The 16327-nt window shown below is 40.9% G+C and overlaps 1 protein-coding gene across 4 annotated transcripts; it reads left to right on the forward strand.

Moving 5' to 3' along the window:
- Window positions 1-1462: 1462 nt before the first annotated feature.
- Window positions 1463-10689, forward strand: LOC120475073 (uncharacterized). Of its 4 annotated transcripts, none has more exons than XM_089132886.1 (17): window positions 1463-1619; window positions 1830-1931; window positions 2695-2804; window positions 2893-2980; window positions 3460-3504; window positions 4202-4255; window positions 4458-4547; window positions 4634-4667; window positions 4805-4887; window positions 5110-5172; window positions 8850-8945; window positions 9029-9073; window positions 9158-9211; window positions 9310-9327; window positions 9456-9500; window positions 10258-10422; window positions 10528-10689. In XM_089132886.1, exons 1-17 carry the CDS (start codon window positions 1502-1504, stop codon window positions 10656-10658), a joined length of 1341 nt encoding a protein of 446 aa, XP_088989012.1. In that variant the 5' UTR covers window positions 1463-1501; the 3' UTR covers window positions 10659-10689. The 4 variants fall into 4 exon arrangements, with proteins under 4 accessions (XP_088989012.1, XP_088989013.1, XP_088989014.1 ...); XM_089132885.1 differs by having other exon boundaries at window positions 1465-1619; window positions 4634-4678; window positions 4807-4887; XM_089132887.1 differs by lacking the exon at window positions 9456-9500 and having other exon boundaries at window positions 4634-4678; window positions 4807-4887.
- The last annotated feature ends 5638 nt before the right edge of the window (window positions 10690-16327 follow it).

A 16327-nucleotide genomic window follows, 5' to 3' on the forward strand; every position in this document is an offset into this window, starting at 1 on the left:
AAACCCTCTCACACTAGTACCCAGTGTTCAGAAACACAAGCATCAATTCTGCCTCATTTCTGGACTCAAACTAATAAAGAGTGAACTAATTAACTGGGCAAATTAAGTGATAAACAGTTCTGCACTCTAGTATGCCGGTTAAGATGTCCTTGTTGTAGTTTGTGGCAGGTTTCTGTGTGCCTGTTGGGCAAAGAGAGAATGTAAAGAGATGACTGAAGATACGCTGCCTGTATATTCTACAGAAAGTAGAACAATGAGCACCTTGGACATATAAATATAAATCATTTAAATGACGGTTCGTGATCAATATAGAGCAGGGGTGGAAAAGTAATTTTGGTATCGGGCAAAAAAAAAAAAATGCCACTAGATGGCAGGCCAGAACACAGTCAAAGGATAATTTAAGACATTAATTAATGAAAAATGCAACTAGAATGCAAATAGACTGTATATAAAGGAGAGAGGATGCATGTCACATCCTATGGATTTCGCAGAAAATCCGATCCGGAGACTTCACATAGAAATAGGAAAACTGTCCTTCAGAGATAATAGCAAAACCCGACAAGTGGATCCTTGTAATGTAATGTGTGATTACAACCCCTTCACACACAGGCAATAAAAAAAGGATTAATTTTAGAAGAAAAGTTACATACAGCACCTTTAAGGCCAGTATCATTTTGTACTTGATCTAAGAGTATTTTATGATCTATTGTATCGAAAAAAAGAAAAAATTACAATCGAGCGAACACAATATTTTCTAGTATTTTAGACATAAATGGAAAATTTTAAATAGGTCTGTAATTTTGCTAATTCATTTGGATCTAATTATGGTTCATACCTGTCAGCTTTATTGGTCTTGAGGTAAAGACGAGTTGACAATAGGCTCTTCTACAACAGGTAACAACTCTTTCAGTAGTTTAGTGAGCATTGGATCTACCAAACGTGTTGTTGGTTTAAAGATGCAATGATAAGTTTATTTAGCTCTTTTGTCCTATAGTTTTAAAGCACTGCTATTTTTCTTGAGGGGCGATAATTGAGGCTGAATCATAAAACACTGTCAAAGATTGTACATTTACAATTGTATTCCTGATGCTTTCAATTTTCTGTTCAGGTGATGTCTCTTTTTTTCTGTGCTAAACAAGAAACTTTGATTGCTTTGTTTATACTCTTTAAGTTGGTGGAGCTCATTCCGGCAAAACAGCTGTTTCTCATGTTAATATATATAGTAAACTGTAATTCATTCCTGTGATCAAAGATTAATTGTCGGCATCATTACTCCAGTCTTCAGCAAAGGCAGTTTATGCTTAACCTGCAACTGTATCCAACACAATAACAACACAACTTCCTTTTTCTTGACAAACTCATTGGAACAATTTCCGCTGCATCTCTTCTGTCAGATGACTTGTGTTTCGATGAGCCAGCATTTGTTTTTTGTTTTTTTCCATTGGTTTTGTTTTTTAAACCGTCACCCAGGCTGTGTAGAGGTCAGTGTGTGGTGGAGCTGATGGAGACAGAAGTGGACTCAGTTGAAGGGCAGGCGTCTGTATTCAGCCAGGCAAACCCTCTTTATGAAGACAACATGAGGCTCAATGAAGCCGAGCGCTACGACTTCCAGTACAACGGTGAGTGTTTCTGGGATGTTTCATTCTGATCAATTATGACATTCAGTGGTCTGATATTTTAAATACTGATTGACTGATGTTGGTCATGGAAATACTGTGTATTGAAATTTAAAATGGCGCTAATTTAATTGCCCTCATAACATTTCAATAAAAGACTTATTAAATCAGTTTTCTGTAGTTTAATCCAGAGTTCTGCATTGCTTGTTACAGAGCTAACGCTGAAGAAACCAACAAAGAACCGTGTCTGTATTCCTGTTCTCATTGTGTTTCTCCTGCTCCTGGTTGCACTGAACTCTTTCCTGGTCTATAAAGGTAAATAAATAAATAAATAAATAAATAAATTCACATTTTAAAAGTATAACTTTATAAATGCTCTTGCATTATATACAAAATGTCAAACGAAGTGGCATTGATTTGAAACCAAGCTAGTTTTAGGGTGTAAATAATTACATTATAAATAAACTTAACAAAATGAAGAAGAATTGTGACCTTTTGTAGTTGTCAGAAGTCAATGGATCGTGTTGATAGTCAAAGTGATTTCTACTCCTGTGGTTTCTCTGATATGACTGACTTAAAAAATGCACTTATACTGTAATCACCAAAACAAAAGCTGAATAAAATGTATTGGGCAAAAGGTCATTCTTTTACAGATCTCACTAAATATTTTGTTGTATAATGCAATAAAATGTGTATATTTTTAGTTGTGGCTTTTTACCAAATGTGGTCACATTTACCATTGCTTGGCGATTCATGGGCAAAACTTACTCTAGGAATCCATGCAAAAAAAAAAAAAAAAAATCCCCCATGCAGATTTCACTGATTTTCAAGATAGTGACTTGAATTCACCGCACTGACCAATAGAAATCTGCTTGGTTTGAAAGTGAATTCTGTGTGAGCTGAGCTTTATACATTATATAACTGACCCCTTTTTTTAAATGTGTTTGCACCTTACAGTAAGTGTCCAACACTATTTGTGACTCCTGTACATGAATATTTCACAGCATCATGTAAGCTATCACCTTGTTTCTGTTGTTCCATCATTTAATCTGCTTTGTATGGTGTGTATTGTATGCAGTCTTCACTCTGGAGGCTTGGGTTCACACTCACTGTACATCAGCTGATCCCAGATCAGAGAAGCTCAAGTCTTCTGAAGGACTCAAGCTGGGCAGCTTCAGCTCAGATGGGGTATATACACACACTTCACACCATCATTCATTTTGTGCCATAAAAACACATTCTGGTATATGAGCTGAAGGTGTGTGTGTGTTAACAGGAGTGTCTGTCCGATCTGTGTGGGAATGACGGGACTCTAGAGAAACTGAAGACTCAACTAAAACAACTCAACGTTAGTGCACAGAGAGGTACACATATACACACAAGAGAAATCCTACTGTTTGACCAGGGACTATTTTGAGAATCTGTCATGATTTCAATCGTTCAAGGGATCATGAAATGCATTTTCAGATCTGTAATTACATAATGACTCTGTTGGCCTTCTCTTACCACTTAACCCTACCCAGACTACCAAACCTGTCCTAACCTTACCTGTATTACCTCAATAGCAGCACAAGTGTTTGGGAAAATTGTTACATCAAGAATGGGAACATTTCAAATCCTGCCATTTCATAAGGGTGGAAATTAATTTCACAACAACACATATTTGAGTAATATTTAAGGTAAAAGTTGGAGTATGATTTCATTTTAGAGTAAAGACTTATATGTGGAAATATCAAGAACACTTAAATTTTACATTTCATGACACCTTTAAAGCATTTTATCAGGAGACACCATAGGCGTGTCTCACAGAATTAAGGTTATTGTTTTCTTTTATATTTTATAGTCATGGTTGGTCCGCCTGGTCCGCCTGGTCCACCTGGATTACAAGGTAACTGTGTCCTGTGATAATGCCTTGAAAATATTGTCACTCAGTCCCACTCTCACTCTAATTTAACATTAGTCGAAGCCTCTTGAAGTTTCATCTGCATAACTAACTGTGTTTCGTCCGGGTCCCTCCGGGTCACGGCACCAATGTAACAGGTCCCACTTGATATTCAACAATATTATTGATATGCTTGCATTAACACCATTATATGAGAACTGAACTAAGCTGGGCGAGGACATCACTGTTTTCTGAACACTGTAAAGGTGACTTGATTTGACTACTCACACTGCTCTGAACGGGATTCAAACCATCATCAACCGGCATGGGAAGGCAGAGGAATAAGGTTTAGCTGCACAACTCTTCCTAGCTGGAATCCAGAAGGATACCAAACATCTGTGAGGCCCCCAAAATCCCTGAGATCCTGTCTCCAGTTTAAAGGGATTAACATTGGCTAATTTTCATCTCTTCCTTTGAACCCAGCAGCAGATCTCAGTGACCAGAATAGAGACAATCACTTACCACATGTTACTCCATAATCTGTGTAGTTTTAGTGCTCCCTGCTGGTCAAAACAGACATAAACACTGAACTCAACTAAAGCTGACATTTGACCATTCCATCCTCTGTTCCAACAGATGCGTGTGAATGGTATTTTTGATGTATTTATTCAGTATTTATACTCCACTATGTGCTCTGTATCAGGTACTCATGGGTTCCCAGGAACACCGGGACAGAAAGGAGAACTTGGCTCACCGGGTGAGTGTATTTTTGTATATCTGTATGCATATGTGTATGGGTGTGAAGCATGTGTGAGTATTGTACTCTTAATTTTTCGTCAGTTTTAACATGCCGCATTGATTTAGTGTTACGTTAGTAACTTTCAGTTATTTGGTATATACAAAGAAAATGCTGCAAAACAATGAACATTTATTGAAAATGATTGTATTTGGGGAGCTAGGACAGCCTGGAGCTCCAGGTGAAAAGGGGCAGAAAGGAGACCTAGGTCTCGCAGGGGAACGGGGAATGGTCGGCGCTCCGGGTAAACCTGGTAATCGCCTCCTTACTTTCACAAATCTCTCATCCCAGTATAGCAGATCCACATCTCTCCCTGACTGTATGTACTTCTGTCTCCAGGTTTCCCAGGCTTAAAGGGGGATCCAGGAGAGAGAGGAATACAAGGTGCCTGATTATTATGATGAAAGGCAACCTTAATAATTCATACTGAAATAAAACAGAACATGTGTTGTGGAAATACCTTGCACATTTTTCCATGCTGTAAGACTTTTTCACTGCTCTGTGCACACAAGGTTTACCGGGGAATGACGGTCGTCCAGGTGCCGATGGAAAGACTGGTTTGCCAGGAACACCAGGGATCCGTGGATATCCAGGTACTTCTTCAAAGATAAATCTGACCCGGATGATTTTTTAGCTTGTCTAGACCTCCTAATTACTAGTACTTCTTAAAATATCAAGAAGATAAATAGAAGTGCAGTTGTGCAAAACTACAACCACATCATAAAACCACTTTAATCAGTAGTAATAGTGATGCTATCCTTGTTAAACACCACTGAAACACTTGACTGCTTGTACTTGAAATCTCTCTTCCGCAGGGCCTAAAGGAGACCCAGGTCCCAGTGGTGGACGAGGACAGCAGGGGCCTTCAGGTGTAAGCGGTAAGAAAGCTATTGGAAAGAAACAAAACCACACTATTTAAATATATTAAGCAGTGACATTGTTGGGCTTTTTTATTTACAACAAAATTATATAATAGCATGGCCCAAATATAATGGCACTGCAATATAAAAATGAAAATGACAGTGGATTTATACATTATAAACATAAAAAAAGCAAAACACACCTGTTGCACAGACTTTGTTCTTCGTTCTCTAGAAGTAGGTTTCAAAAACCTTGCTGTATTTTTTGTGTAGTTAATTGAGAGAAGGTACACCACCAAAAAATCTTGCTCCGACAAAAGAAACTTTAACCAAAAGTTTCCCTGGAGGACTTGAACGTTCCAAAAGCCAGACTTATAACAATTGGCATAAAATCTGGTGTACTTGATTTATCCTAAGTATATAGCTAATACCCCAATATTGGAGAAAGCTTATTGCACATTAGTTTCAGTCCAGAATATATTATATAGAGAAAAACAAAGTACTCAGGAGACCATGTGTGTAGACTTTCAAAGATAATAAGTCTTTCTAAAAACTACAGATTATTTTACAGCCAGTATTTACCTGAAAGTCATAAAACGTCTCAGGTTACACCTGTAACCATAATTCTCTAAGATAGGGAACGAGACGATGCGTCAATGACGCTGTGGGAACGCCCCGAATGCCGTGAATGCGTCTGAGCACCGAAGCAGTCGATCTCGGATGAAGGAGGTATGGCAAAGTGATGCATCGTCTCTTTCCCTATCTCAGGGAACTATGGTTACAGTCGTAATCTGAGACGTTCCCTTTTGAAGGAACTCGTGATGCGTCAATGATGCGATGGGAACGAGAATGCCAGAAACGCCATACATCCGAGAACCTGTCAGTTACAATGTCAAGACATGAGAACTCTAGACCCCGGGGTATCGACATCCAAGTCATACAATTTGACAAACGTAAGTGGTGAGGACCAGCCAGCTGCGTCACACACCACTTGAATAGATACCCATGAGAGTAACGCTTTAGAAGCCGCCATACCCCTAGTAGAGTGGGCTCTGATAGATAAAGGAGAAGGATGGCCCAGAACCTCATTTGCAAGAGAAATAGCCTCGACTATCCACTTACTAACCGTCTGTTTAGATGCAGGAAGGCCCTTCTTGTGCTGACCAAAGCACACAAACAACTGATCAGAAATTCTCCAACGTGAAGATCTGTGAACATAGGTATCCAGTGCTCTGACTGGACACACAAGGTTCAGTTTCTTCTAGTCTGAATCTTTGAAGGGAGGAGGATAGAACGCCTGCAGAACGATAGGCCCAGGTATTTTGGTTGGAACCTTAGGAACATAACCTCGTTTAGGATCGAGGAAAGCCTTAGCTATACCAGGCGCAAACACAAGGCATGAAGGAGACATAGACAGTGCCTGGAGGTCTCTTACTCTTTTCAGAGAGGAAATAGCTTGAAGGAACACAGTTTTGAGGGTCAGAAATTTATTTAAAACAGACTCAAAAGGCTCAAAGGGAGCAACAGATAGACCTTCTAGAACAACAGCCAGATCCGAGGATGAAATTCTAGACCGAACTGCAGGCCTCAGCCTCAGTGTACCATGGGGGAAACGAATAAAAAGAGGATCTTTTCTAATTTATAAACCCCCAGAGGGAGCATGGTAGGCAGTGGTGGTCTTGTATTGAACTGACTGAAGCGTGCAGGATCCCTCTGACATTGAACCATGAGGTAAAAACCATCCATTTCAGGGCATAATGTTTCCTTGTGGATGGAGCTCTGAAGCTTAAAATGGTTGGGTCCCCTCAGAGGTCAGACCCACAGGTTGAGTGTTTCTGGGGAGGATGGAGAATCTCTACTCCTGCCTGAGAAAGAAGGTCCCTCCTGACCGGTAGCTCCAAGGGAGGACCGTCTAGAAGGGAAATCAGGTTCGAGAACCAAATTCGGCTTGGCAAGAAAGGAGCTACTAACAAGACACTCACTCTGTTCTGGTGGATCTTCTCCAGAACTCCCGGGAGCAGAGCAATTGGGGGAAAAGCGTACAGCGGTAGCCTCGGCCACGTCTGCACCAACGCGTCTAGCCATAGTGGGGTTGGGTGCGTGAGGGTAAACCACAGTGGACAGTGCGTCGTATCTTGAGACGCGAACAGATCCACCTGAACCTGGCTATAAAACCCCTAAATGTGCTTCACCACCTTGGTTCCCTCCATCTTGAACTTCAACTTCATGACTGAATGATTGAGAAGACAAAGATCTAAAATGGGATGCAACCCCCCATCTTTTTTCGGAACAATGAAGTACCGGCTGTAGAATGAAGGACCGGCTGTAGAACCCTCAGTCCCTGTCGGCTGGAGAAACCTCCTCTATAGCTTTCTTCGCTAAAAGTGTTTTCACTTCTTGCTCCATCACCAGAGCCTGCTCTGGGTGTACCACTTTGAGTAACACCCCATTGAAATGTGGCGGACGAGAACCGAACTTGATTCTGTACCCCTTCTCGACTATATGCAGGACCCATTGAGATATATTTGGCAGAATCTTCCATTCCGATAAACATTCTACTAAGGGAGAATGGGAGAACTAAGGGAGAACTCTCGAGGCTGGCATCTGGTGTAAAAACAGTCGTCACTTCGGTGGCCTGAAGCATACTGGCAGGGGATATTTGAACTGACTGACTTTCGACCCTCCTCAGAGAGTGCAAACCTGACGGCACGTCGTAACAGAGATGTTGGGTCTGGAATTTGCTCGATACAGCTGCACCCTGAAGCATCGAGGGTGTCAGGGTTGGCAGGACGGTCTCCTGAGGGCACCGACCCCGGAGGGGGCTGCCCTTAGAAGCTTGACGCCATAGACGTCAGGACCTCTTCTTTGCCGAAGCTCCTCAGAAGGCCCTCTTCTTTGCCAAAGGTCCTCAGATCGGCCTGTTACTTAAAAGACTTCGGCTGAGAGCACTGGATCTCACGGGTAAAGGCTGAGAAAGGGCAGAGCCCATCTCAAACCAAGCCATGAGATTCATTTGCAATCCCCACGATAAGAGCTTCTGTGCTGCCTCGGAAGCAGTGGGGCCCGAACCGCAGGGAACGCTCACCTGAACACCCTCCTCAAAGAGTGATAGGCGAGAGCGGAGCGTGCAAAGCGGTAGCCTCTCACAATGCTCACAGTCAGCCCCTCGTATGCTGACACCGCATGCTCCACTCCCAAACAAATGACACAAAGCTTATGTGTATCCCCACCCGTGAGGAAACGAGGGCAAGGAGGAACACACTGCTTGAACACTTGTTTGGATGCCATTTCATATAATATTGATCTGCTTGTGTAGCGTGACAGACAACAAAAAATATGACAGACAAAGTAACATAGAGCACTGCTGAGGCACAGAAGCTGACGTGGGGAGATTCCAGTTGTGCTTTTAATCTTTCCTGGTCATGATGTCACCCGCCTGTGAATGCTCATTCTCGCCATTAGACTAGTTGACACAAGTGCTCAGACGCATTCACACAGGAGTGTTCCCACAGCGTCATTGACGCATTGCGAGTCACTAACTTGGCAACTTCAGCAAATACAGAGATTAAAGTTTTTCCTCACAAGTGCTCATTGTACCATCCTGGTACCCAGTAAATGTGACCGTTTTCAGGCAGACTGAATGTCATAATTCCTTATTGATTTGTGCCCTCACCTGTGGTTGGTTGATCTTTTAGGGCCTCCTGGTCCACAGGGACCTTCTGGCCTGCAAGGACCGCCTGGAGAAAAAGGCTCGCCTGGACCAAAGGGAGACAGTGGCATTGGCATTCAAGGTATTGTAGGAGTGCTAAGAACACATGCACATAATAGTGATATATGCTGTTGCCAATAATTTTGGGTAAATAATTGTTTTCAGGGCCCCCAGGACAGCAGGGGGAAAAGGGAGATCAAGGCTTGCCAGGTAAATAAATACAAACATGAAAACAGATGATCAACATTGGGTTCATGTCATGCAGTCGTCATGCGAGTTTGATGTTGTATTTAGGTGTCCCAGGATCTCCGGGTGTGAGTGGAGTAAAGGGCAGTAAAGGGGATTCAGGTTGGTTTCTTAAAAAGTGTATTAATGACAAGAAGGCAACATACATCTGTGTGTGTTCCTTGACTTTCTTCTTTTCCTCTTACCCTATTCTCTCCCAGGGCAAAAGGGAGATCAAGGTATGTTTTTGCATATTTCGCGTGTATCCACAATATTTGTGAGTGCACAGCATCTATGTGATTATTAACCTGTTTTGCAAGTGAATTGATTGTATTTACATGATTGTATGTATGATGGTCTTAAACAGGCCCGAAGGGTGATGTAGGACCCAAGGGTGGTGTGCCTGTGCCTGGTAATTTCCATAAATACTGATCCATCTCTCTTTACTACAGTGTGTCACTAGCTATGTTTCCATCCAGCGTTTCAGATTTAACTTGTGCCCAAATTGGCACATTATATCTGTAATAAAAAATGGGTGTTGCTGCATTCTGTTTTCCTCCAGAGTGTCAGACTATACTATTCACTCGTCTCAGAGCGTCAGACGAAACACAATAAACGCTGTCATGTTCTCTTGCATTCGGATGCTGGTGTTTGGGAACTCAATCGTGTGAGATGCTTCTGTAGGAGTTAAACAAAATCATTCTGATGTAAGACTTTGACTCCGACGTTTCAGAATCACCAAACGAACATTTGAGATGCTGTGATGCCATTGGTCTACTGGTTACTCCAGTTATTCAATCACAGGCTCTGCGGAGTCAAAGTAAAGGTTATTGTTGCGCATCAAAGGATTTATTCCGCAAAGGTGTAGTTTATGCGCATGGCCTCTTATCTCTTATTATTCACACCGTAAGTTTTATGCACATGAACACATTATGCACATTATCAATTTATGCTCATCTTGGTGTTTCCATCCAGCCTTTTTTGAATGTGATAACCCAAATTCCGCATTAAAATAGGTGAATGATAACATGGCTAGTGTTAACGTCTATTCAATTTTCAGAGATTCTTGTATTTTTCTAGTTTTTTTTGTCTACTCAACAAAATAACAGTCACTTTAGCATGACATACCAATGCCCAAACATGTCTCATATATGTGTATTTGTCTGTAGCTGTGATTCGTTTAGTGGGAAGCTCCACGCGTGGAAGAGTCGAGGTGCTGTATAATGGCGTCTGGGGAACGGTGTGTAATGACAACTTTGACTCTGCGGATGCTTTGGTGGTGTGTAGGATGTTGGGCTTCCAGAGGTCCACCGATGTGTACACGGCCGCTGCAGGTGATGTATCGGTCTATTCTTAAGGGGTTTTAGTTAATGGCTCATGGTATACAGGCTATGGTTTCCACAACCCTCTCAGAACACTCTGCTGTGTATCTCCTGCAGGAACTGGAAAAATCTGGCTGGATGAGTTGAGATGTACCGGGAATGAGAGGAACATTTTTGACTGTCCACATGGAGGAATTGAAAGTCATGACTGTGGCCACTATGAAGATGTGGGAGTTAGCTGTGCCTGAATAAAAAGAAGAAACTTTCTCACACCAAGAACTCATTTTTGTCTGTGTTTTGATGATTTTAGTGGATGTATAAAGTCAGTTCTTCTCACACAGATACAGTTCATCAGATTAACTAATTTCCACTAATGTTTGAAAGTTTCATCATATGAAACCAAATTATTTTTGTCAAATGTTTAAAAACAGTGTCATCAAGGCAGCAAAATTCATGCATTTACTGTAGTTCAAATTGGACTTTTGTATGTGACTGTGTGCACATATTTTTTGTTTTTGTACAATATGAATATAAACAAACTCATCCAAGGTTACTGTGCTATCCTAAAACTGTCCTAACACATAACACTTATACACAGTAAAATAAAGGGCTAACAGTAAAATAGCTTTTAATAAAAATAAATTGTATTTATATTGCGCTTTTCTTGTACCCAAAGCGCTACAAGTACAGTACCAAAGTAAATACATTAACAGTTAAAGGAACACTCCACCGTTTTTTGAAATAGGGCTTATTCCCATTCTTTCCTACATTTAGATATGTGTGCAAATGCATTTTTGTCTCAGTGCATGGATTGTTTTAGTTTTGACAGGGTTGGCGCTAGCTTAGCTCTTTTGTCCTATAGTTTTAAAGCACTGCTATTTTTCTTGAGGGGCGATAATTGAGGCTGAATCATAAAACACTGTCAAAGATTGTACATTTACAATTGGGCTTTATGCCCAGCTGCACTACTTCCTGAACTTCAGCCAGCTTCTTGTTTCCTGTCTGCCATTATTGGTCAAATTGATTAATTCAGGTGTGTCTGATTATTGTTGCCATGACAACTGCGGTCAGCAGGGGCGATTCTAGGATTTTTTCAACTGGGGGGCACAAGAGGGGCCACAATTATTACAGAGGGGCCATTCTTATGTTGTGTATTTATGTAGAACTGTAGATATTCAAATCATTTCAAGTTCAGTAAGCTTTAAAATCAGCAATATACAGTGATACCCTGTTATCTTTTAATAGCAGTTATTTACTGCTCTAAATCAAAACAATAAAATACAATTTATATTAACTTTTCACTTTACAAAAGTGATAGAAAAACTGTAATAAATAAAATAATCCAATGTATTAGTGTCCAACTCACAAATAATAATAGAACAGCCTTATTTATATAAATGCATAATTATATTAATCATTCATATAATAAATACACAAATAATGAATTCATAAAACTGTAATAAAATTGTATACATCTTTTTCCCCACATCTTATTCAATTTGCATTTCAGCAGTTGCCGTAAATTTGCATTGATGAATAGACCAAATCTGCTTATTTCGAGGAAGGCTAATTAGTCTTGAGCATATTGATTGTAAAATATCACATATAATACTTTGTTAGATAGCTACTTTTTCAAAAAGGTATGATTTAGTTTAATGTAATATATGTGGATCATAGAAACAGTGACTTAATTATCCAGTAGTATTAATTATTTATTTTGCTATTTAATCATGCATTTTTATTTAATTATATTTTTTATATTTTTTTATTTCAGAATGTTTCTGGATGCAGGGATTAAATTAAAAAAATTCTTTTGACTGATTTTTTTTTTTTCAGGCCAAGTCATATTCCTGTAACTTTATTTAAATAGTCGAGACCAATAGCGTTTTAAGGAGAGATGTTTTAAACCGATCTAATATTGCCAGTTTGCGTAATTTAAAAGCTATTTCATATTAAAAAAAAAAAAATTATTTATCTTGACAAATAGGCCCAATCAACCATCTACATAACTTTTCAGTGCATGTTTTTATTTATCTTAAAAGACCAAACAATGCTAACTGGCTGAGGGAAAAGTGAAGTTTCATAACTTTATATATTTAACTTTTAGGCTATTTAACTTTAACTTTGTATCCCATTAGAGAGCTGACTTATGTTTAACTGAATTGTTTACTTTATTTCTCATTGTATAGCTTATTATACCTATTAGGCTACTTATACTTTTGAATGGGATATTATCATTAAAAATGACATTTAACAAAAGAGACAGGGTTGTGTAATTTTATATATTCTAAAATATATAAAATATTCTTTATATGTGTATGTTTTTACTATACATTCTCCTCACTGTGTGTAATACAATAAAACGATACATGACTGTTTGTTAAATGTCAGTTTTAATGATCAATAATGTTTCACATTTTTAAAATGAAAACAAAAAGAAGCAGGGTTGTGTTTTATATTTCGTGTTATAAATATATGCAGTGAAGATAGTCAATGTGAGTTAAGGTTACCTGAACCACATTTTTGTGGCCATTTATCTGTTCATGATAATATGTCCATTTATAAATGAAATGAGGCAGAGTGCTGTTTTATATGTATTTCGTTTTATTGTTGATGAAAAGAAGCAAAGTTGTGTTTTATACCATATAAGAGATAACCGGAGTAGCCGCGTGCTGAGTGACGCGAGAATAACCGGACTCGCGTCCTCTCGTCCTCGGGAGTTCGTTCTCCGAAGTTTGCGTTCTTGGTATTGAGAAGCGACCAATATTGACCCGCGTTCTGTTTTCTATCATACGACCGCAGCAAACGACCAGTACCCTGACATGCACTTCTCAAAATCTAAGACTAATTGAGTGAACATGGAGCAGTTTTTCCTTGAGCGGGAATTGAAAAACCGGAGTGGACCATGAGCGAAGTGATTACAGAATGCTTAGAGTGGAGAGAGGAACGTGCTTTCGCTCCACTCCAGGCTTTAGCACATTCCCCTCAGCAGGGTAAATACACATCGTCTTTCCTTAAAAAATAATAAGCTGTATAAAATATATCAACTTACCGTGTGGTTTTGAGAAGCATCGCGCGACGCGGAATCATGAATTATTCTACTACAAGCTGAAAGATTATGATTTGAATTTTTGAGTGACAGACAATTAGAAGGGTGGGGGCACACTGGGGGGCCAATCAGTTTTCAGGAGGGGCCAGTGCCCCCATGGCCCCTCCCCTGGCTACGCCACTGGCGGTCAGGCACACCTGGATTAATTAATTTGGCCAATAATTGCAGACAGGAAACAAGAAGCTGGCTGAAGTTCAGGAAGTAGTGCAGCTGGGCATAAAGCCCATTGAATTCCTGATGCTTTCAATTTTCTGTTCAGGTGATGTCTGTTTTTTTTTTTCTGTGCTAAACAAGAAACTTTGGTAACACTTTATTTTATGACCCGCAAACAACTGTGTAAGTACACTGAAATTACGGTGTACATTTCTGTAATTATAGTGTACTTCCGTGTAGTTATAAGGGAACAATATGTTAAGTTTGGGGTAATAAAGGGGTAACAAGCACCACTTTAATTTACAGCCCGCAGGAGTTACACTTACCCTGTAACTACACAGAACAAGGGGGGTAACAAACACTACTTACTATGTAGCAAAACGAAACAACATTATTTGCACTGTAATTGCAGAGAAAGGTACTGTTATAAAAAAAAAATCGTTTTAATTACACACTATATTTGCCCTGATATTTAAAGGAGAACTCCGGCGAACAATGAACCTTTGGACTAATAAAACATCGGTACATAGTCAACCGTTCTCTGAGATTTGTTTTCATGATAATCGAATGTAAAGAGTTTTATCTCTAAAAACTGTTTAGCGTATAACGCTAGTAATGAGGGCATTGACTAAGTAAAAAGAAATCACTAGTTTATACCACTAACAAGGCTCAAAAATAGCCCCACACTCACACAGTAACATAATGAGGCTCCATACATACAAAACGAAGCATTGAGAACTTTGTAAGTGTACAGACCGTTTAATAAGAAGATACTTTATGAAGACTTTTTATGAAGTTCACTTATGCGTATACAGACAGGAGCCATCTTAAAAAATAGCCTCGATAAGTCGATCCCCGAACGCCGTTCATACAGTTCAGAAGTTCGTTGAACTTCATACAGTTCAGATCACTCAGCACGACGTTCGTGGTTTGACTTATCGAGACTATTGTTACGTCACTTATTACCTTCTCATCTATCCAATCGTGTCTAATACTTGCAGTATAAAAGACCGGTACTTACACATGTTTGAGTTCACAGATGCTGACGCGTTCCTTTACCTCCATCCTCCCCACCACCACCAGGATGGTCCCTTCCTATACCTCCCAGGGGGTCGGCTGCAGTTTGCGAGCTATGGACGGGGCCTACGCCAAAGAACTTTATTGCTTGCTGGGCTATCAATAAATGTATTTATTTATTGTTACAGTATTTATTCTCCCGAATCTTTCTGGTAGAAACACTGTTTTGAAAGACAAGTGTTTCATATCCAACATCTGGATCGGCTCGAATGGGGCCTCTTTCAAGGCTTCTAGAACCGTGGAAAGGTCCCACATGGGGATAGATGGGGTTCTGGGAGGATTTAACCTCTTAGCTCCTTTTAGGAAATGAATGACCAGGTCATTTTTCCCCAGTGACAGGCCAGACACAGATTTTGAAAACGCTGCTATGGCTGCCACGTAGACTTTGAACATGGATGGGGACCTGCCCTTATCCAGTAGCTCTTGAAGGAGGGAAAACACTTCCGTTACCCTCTTCACTGCCATGGGGCAGTGCTCGTCAGCTCCATTAGGACTGGGAACCATTCCTGGTTCGTCCAGAGCGGAGCCACAAGGAGCAGTCCCCACAATGGTCTGTGAAGCTCAGGAAGACAGGGCACGGGTCTGGAAGGTGGTGGGGCGTGGTCTCACCCATCCAGTCAAGGCCCACTCACTCCCACTCAAGGCCGAGGCTCGCCACCGCCTGCGAGAGTAGACACATTAGTTCTGATTTGATGCTGGCTCTCTTTCCGGCCGAATCAGGAACAGTGGGGGGAGGTACACAGAGCTCGCCCACTCCTTGCTGTCTGATGCCAGTAGAGAGCAGCTGGCCTCCTCTGCAGATCCGGGAAGTAAGCGAGCCAAGAGAAGCTGGCGGGCGAACTGGCAAGCTGTCGCGAGCTTGAAGAGGCTCAGGGACCCGCTGAGTACGGCGCTTTTTAGGGCGCACCAGTGCTGCATGATCCTCTCCCAGGTAGGAAACGCACATAACATGGCGTTCCCCGTCGCTGAGTCGGGCTCGGCACGAGGCATCTGTGAAATTACGCAGTTCTTTTAGTAAATGAGTCATGGGGGCGAACACACAGTGAGCAGAGTGTAAAAGGATATAGGCGCCGGATAGCGTAGCAGGAGGCGGCGAAGTGAAGGCCGGCGACTTCAGAAGATGGCTCGTCCTGCAGAAGGCTTTTCTCGCTAAGGATCCAGCGATGCGTACGCTTCGCTGAAGAGATGAAAAATTAGTGATATCAGTCCATCAAGCTATATTTATAGGGCTAGGCCACGCCTACTTCGGCGGGAATGTGACACAGTGGGCGCGAAGCGCCCCTATTGGACCGTACCAAAGGGCCGCTCTCGATATGCTGCTGCTGTAGCCACAGGACAGCCAAAAGGCACGCTAAGCCGCCTTGCCTATGTCTGTGTGCTGCTGCAACGCATTTTACATTAATGCAAAATTAAGGATAATTTTTTTACTTCAATATCTCGAGTAAAGAGGTCTTTCCCCTAGCGTAAGATATTACGTAAGAGAACTAACGACCCCTAAATGAGTTTATCTCTATTTGCGCTCTAGATAATGAGTTACACACATGTGTATGTTTAATTAGCTTTCTATAATGAGGACAA

Source organism: Pimephales promelas, chromosome 7 (genome assembly GCF_988280905.1).
Source record: "Pimephales promelas chromosome 7, fPimPro1.hap1.1, whole genome shotgun sequence".
NCBI classification, from domain to species: domain Eukaryota; kingdom Metazoa; phylum Chordata; class Actinopteri; order Cypriniformes; family Leuciscidae; genus Pimephales; species Pimephales promelas.